Source organism: Curcuma longa, chromosome 4 (assembly GCF_044706935.1).
Source record: "Curcuma longa cultivar G26 ecotype Majalengka, Jawa Barat chromosome 4, ITB_CL_G26_1.1, whole genome shotgun sequence".
Taxonomy (NCBI): Eukaryota; Viridiplantae; Streptophyta; class Magnoliopsida; order Zingiberales; family Zingiberaceae; genus Curcuma; species Curcuma longa.
In genome coordinates, this window is record NC_133864.1 from 11,303,475 (window position 1) to 11,309,046 (window position 5,572).

Below are 5,572 nucleotides of genomic sequence, written 5' to 3' on the forward strand. Positions count from 1 at the left end.
TCCTACAAAGATCTGACGCCGAGAAGAGAAGATAGCAGAGAAGGAGAAGGTAAGAAGCGAGGAGGGGGGAAACAATGTGAGGAACACTCTGTAACCTTAAATTTATTGAGCGACGGAAAGTGGCGGGAACGTGTTTCCATGGAGTTTTTCCGCGTTTACCGATTGATCTCTGAATATTTCGAAATTTTCTGGTGGCAAACTCATAGTTTCGCGCCAATCAGAGTCAAATTTTATTGGGCCTCCAGCATGAAGTTGGAGGCCCATATAGATTGGCTATTACAAAATTAATACAAATATTTAATAAAATTTTAAAAGACTTTCTTTATACTTTTAAATTATAAGGAAAAAAACATGGTTAAAAATCAGAAGCACATCCTCAATTTTCAGAATTTTAAATTTTAAAAAATAAAATAAAATAACGCTCCTATTATATTTCTCATTTTAAAAATATTTTTATTTTAATATTATTATAGTAATATAAAATAACTACTATAACTTATTAAAATAAATTTATTCAGATTTATCAAAAATACTTAAAATTTTTTAACAAAAAGTTATAGCAGCTACACTTAATTAAAATTATTTAAATTTTATTAAAATTGTTGATACTTTTAAAAATCACTTTATTGTTACAATCATTTTTTACCATATTAAAATAATTTTGATAAGTTTATAAAAATTAACATATGTATTTTATTTATAGTATTTTTTCAGTTAAATTAAGAAACGCATTATAGTATCTTTATATCTGTAACATCCCTAGAATAAATATATTTCCAGAATAAGAATACGAAGGAATTTACTTGATTCCCCCCTCAATATTTTACTTGATTGTCTCCCAAAATCACTACTCCAAGGTTAGATCCTCGTGCTCTATCATCATTAAATATTTTCTTTTCTCTGATACTTTTACAAAGAAAAAAAAAAATCTACTTACAATTTTTATTCTTACAAATAATACAATATCGAACTAGCAATTTGAACTGTCGACCTCGTTAATATCTGATCCTACATAGGTGAAAAGTGAATTGAGTCATCGTAATATCATTGGAACTAAGTTATCATTTGTAATGAAATCTCCTTTTTTTATTTTTTTTTCATTCACATTTATCCAACAATAGACTAACGGTTAGAGACAAACATGTTATAGTGCTTCTAACCCGTCATGTTTAGACTGCACCCATAAAAATTTGAGTGGTATTTATTAGTACCGATAAATCAAATATCTCTATAATTGTATGATATTGTTCATTTTGAACTACGTTATTATGATTTTATTTTTGAACTTAATCAAAAGACCTCGTATCAATAGATATCTTTCATCTTATAAATTCATAATCTTTTTCATGTATTTCCAATGTCATACTTTGATTGTATCACAATAATCTTCTCCTCAAACAAAGGACCATCATACATCAATCGAGGCCAACTTAACATTCGATCTCTTGACTCACCAGGCCTTCTTGCCTTGATATATGATCCTCTTAATCCGCCAAGACTGCCTAATATACAGTCCAACTAACCTACTAGGACTTATCTGTCTTGAGACATTACCAACTTGATGTCCGATCTCTTAACCCACTAGGCCTCCTTGTCTCAATGTCTGATCCTCTTAATTCATCAAGACTGCATAGTATCTGGTCTAATTGACTTACTGGGACTTACTATGGTTTGGGCCTCTCCTATCTCTTTCGTTTTTCTTAAGGGTTTTCACATGGTTGCACATAGAATATGATATTAATACCAATTGTTAGTACTGATGAAATCAAAAAATATTTATAATGGTATGATATTGTTCACTTTAGATCTAATCTCTCATAGTTTTATTTTTAAATTTTATCTAAAAGACTTTATACCAATTGAGATATATTCTATTTTATAAATTCATAATCTTTTTCATATATTTTCAATGTGGAACTTTAATTGTATCCCAATAACATCTAGACACATAAAAAAAAGAACGATTAAACGATGTAAAATTAGGGTAGAAGCAGTTCCACATGTGCGATGAGGAATAAACAAACAATTATTGCCAATAAAAAATTATTTTGAATATAAATTATATTTTAGATTTATTTGATAGGTAAATATAAAAAGGCGATCTACATTCAGAATCAATGAGATGAATTTCAGATATTTGGATTATTGAAATATTTTATTAACATGATATCTATAAAGGACCAAAATAATTTTTTATTTTGAAAAAAAAAAGTTAGTAGAGGGTATTTTAATGAGCTTTACCTTAAAATTACTAAATTACTCTAAAAATAATATAATAACCATTTTAAATACCTATTTTTATTGTATAATTGTTTTCCTTTTTTTTAAACCTTTTATTTTAATCATAATTATTAATATTATTATTATTATATTTAATTTTAAAATACTTCTTAAGTAACATTGGATCAATAGGGTAGGCCAAGTTTGTTACAAATATAAGTCAACTAAGATTATTTATACTAGTTTGTCCGGAGCCGACGTGATGCTTGAGTTCAAACACTAACCAAATAGTTAGGTGATGTCGGTCACAAGAGACATTGGTTGGCATCACCATCCATGCATACGGTCTACTACTAATGCCCTATTTATTTTAGAAAACGAAACAAAAAAATATTATGAGTACTTTTTTCTATTTATTTATACGATGGATGAAACATTTTAATAGAACAGATCGAAGATCTTCAAAATTAATCATTTTATAAATTTTGAAATTAATTTTCGACGGACTAATTGACTCGTACAAAAGGGTTTAACCTCTTACCGTAGTGATACAGTTACATAATATTAATATAATATTTTAAGACCAAAATTTGATATTAGGAAAAGAATAAGAGAGTAAAATAAAATAAAATAAAAGATAAATGTTTGGGTTTGGTAGATCATGAAATCGACGTTTGACTTTTTTGAGGCGTCGGGTTTGCCTGCTGCTATTTAAGTCTCGGTTCGCCTGCCTCTTTCGTCAACAAGGAGCTCTCTCCTCTTTCTTCCGTCTCTCAGATCTCGCTCTTTCCGTTTGCTATCTCTTCGTCGCGGAAGAGGAGGTGCGCCGATCTCTGAAGGTAATTCTATCGCCTGAGCTGAAGCTTTTCCTGTCGCTGAAGCTTTTCCTTGTCCTGTCGATTTGAGTTTCGCGATCTTCTGGTTTACCGCTCTTTGATTGAAATGCATGCGCATGCCTTAGATCTGTTTACCCTTTGCGAGATTCGCGACGATCTAAATCGTGTCCAGGATTTTGCTCGACTATTAGCATAATTTTCTTGATTAGCGGCCAGAGAATGAAGGGGATGCATAGGATTGAGTGAGATCCTTTAGGAATTAGGAAGATTTTACCGGTATGCAGATTCATTTGTTTGTTGTTTGATCTTTAAATATGATATCATCTCTAATTTACAGATCGGATCTTTTCCTGTCAGTTGTTCTGGAAACATTGGAGTTATAATTTTTTTTTAATCATTTTTTCAAGATCTGCAATGGACCTAAGACTAAAATCCGCCTCTTATTACCATCTTACTAAAAATTTCGTCAGATCATATACATACATACTATTAGACTACGCCAGGTACTCTTTGAAAACGAAAGAGTTCTCCGTTCATGCATTCCACCTTTAACTTCTGAATCTTTCTTCATGCGTTGTCTTTTAACATCAATATATTGTTGGTTTTTTTAAATAGATGTTCTTATTTGTAGAAAAATGTTTGAATTCACTCTCAATATAAAAGAACAAATTAGTGTTTATGTTCTTTTTTTTTGGAATTTATATAGGTTGAAGATCTATGACCACGATCATTAGATTCATTATTTCTTAATATATCTCAATTCCACCATGCTTGCATTCTCTGACTAGGTGTTGTTTTTCATTTGATTGATTCAGTCCATCTAAACAAATATGGTGAAGATTTGCTGCATTGGTGCCGGCTATGTCGGTGGGCCAACAATGGCTGTCATTGCTTTCAAGTGCCCTTCCATTGAGGTGGTAGTTGTTGACATTTCCGCTGCTCGCATTGCCGCATGGAATAGTGAACAACTCCCAATCTATGAACCTGGACTCGATGAAGTTGTGAAGCAGTGCAGAGGAAAAAACTTGTTCTTTAGCACTGATGTAGAGAAGTATGTTCGTGAGGCCGATATCATCTTTGTTTCAGTGAACACACCCACCAAAACCCGTGGCCTTGGTGCTGGCAAGGCAGCGGACCTCACCTACTGGGAGAGTGCTGCTCGGATGATAGCTGACGTCTCACAATCTGATAAAATTGTGGTTGAGAAGTCCACCGTTCCTGTCAAGACTGCCGAGGCCATTGAGAAGATTTTAACCCATAACAGCAAAGGCATCAACTACCAGATCCTCTCCAACCCAGAGTTTCTCGCAGAGGGTACAGCAATTCAGGACCTATTCAACCCTGATCGCGTCCTCATCGGTGGCCGGGAAACTCCAGAGGGTCAAGAGGCTATCCAGGCGCTAAAAAATGTGTATGCCCATTGGGTTCCTGAGGAAAGAATTCTCACTACCAACCTATGGTCTGCTGAGCTATCCAAGCTTGCTGCTAATGCCTTCCTAGCTCAGAGGATTTCTTCGGTGAATGCCATTTCAGCTCTCTGTGAGGCAACAGGGGCAAATGTGGCTGAGGTGGCCTATGCTGTCGGCAAGGACAGTAGAATCGGGCCTAAGTTCTTGAATGCAAGTGTTGGATTTGGTGGCTCATGCTTCCAGAAGGACATCCTCAACTTGGTTTATATCTGTGAATGCAATGGCCTCCCTGAGGTAGCCAACTACTGGAAGCAAGTCATCAAGATCAACGACTACCAGAAGAGCAGGTTTGTGAACCGTGTCGTTTCTTCCATGTTCAATACAGTTTCAGGAAAGAAGATTGCTATTCTTGGGTTTGCCTTCAAGAAGGACACCGGCGATACAAGGGAGACTCCAGCCATTGACGTTTGCAAGGGCCTTATAGGCGACAAGGCCAAGATCAGCATCTATGATCCTCAGGTGACTGAGGATCAGATACAACGTGATCTTGCGATGAACAAATTTGATTGGGATCACCCGATCCACCTGCAACCAATGAGCCCAACCGCAGTGAAGGAGGTATCGGTGACCTGGGATGCATATGAGGCCACCAAGGGGGCTCATGGAGTCTGCATCCTGACTGAGTGGGATGAATTTAAGAAACTGGACTATGCAAAAATCTATGATAACATGCAGAAGCCTGCCTTCATCTTTGATGGTCGCAATGTGGTAGACCCCGAGAAGCTTAGGGAGCTTGGCTTCATCGTTTATTCAATTGGAAAGCCATTGGACCCATGGCTCAAGGATATGCCTGCTGTGGCCTGATTGGGAGATCCGGAGACATGGTGGATTCATCATAATGTTAGTTTTCATGGTTCAGAATTCGTAATTGTCTTGTTGCCTATTGTTTAGGCATTATTAGTTTCAAAGGATATGGTGATTACACCATTGTCCTGCTTCTGTTGTTGTTGTACTTTTGAAATCCTTCTGTTGCATTACATGGAAGAACAGATACTTTTTGTTGGCTAATTATTTTAGTATGACAAAACAAGATTTGGATTTCCTTTA

General features: G+C 35.1%; 1 protein-coding gene across 1 annotated transcript; it reads left to right on the forward strand.

Moving 5' to 3' along the window:
* Window positions 1-2,967: 2,967 nt before the first annotated feature.
* LOC141827514 (UDP-glucose 6-dehydrogenase 4-like) lies at window positions 2,968-5,572 on the forward strand. Its single transcript, XM_074714778.1, has 2 exons — window positions 2,968-3,059; window positions 3,872-5,572. Exon 2 carries the CDS (start codon window positions 3,887-3,889, stop codon window positions 5,327-5,329), a length of 1,443 nt encoding a protein of 480 aa, XP_074570879.1. The 5' UTR covers window positions 2,968-3,059; window positions 3,872-3,886; the 3' UTR covers window positions 5,330-5,572.

What these genes read in the sequence shown, in the direction of transcription:
- LOC141827514 (XM_074714778.1), top strand. Translation starts at nt 3,887, where the DNA reads ATGGTGAAGATTTGCTGCATTGGTGCCGGCTATGTCGGTGGGCCAACA.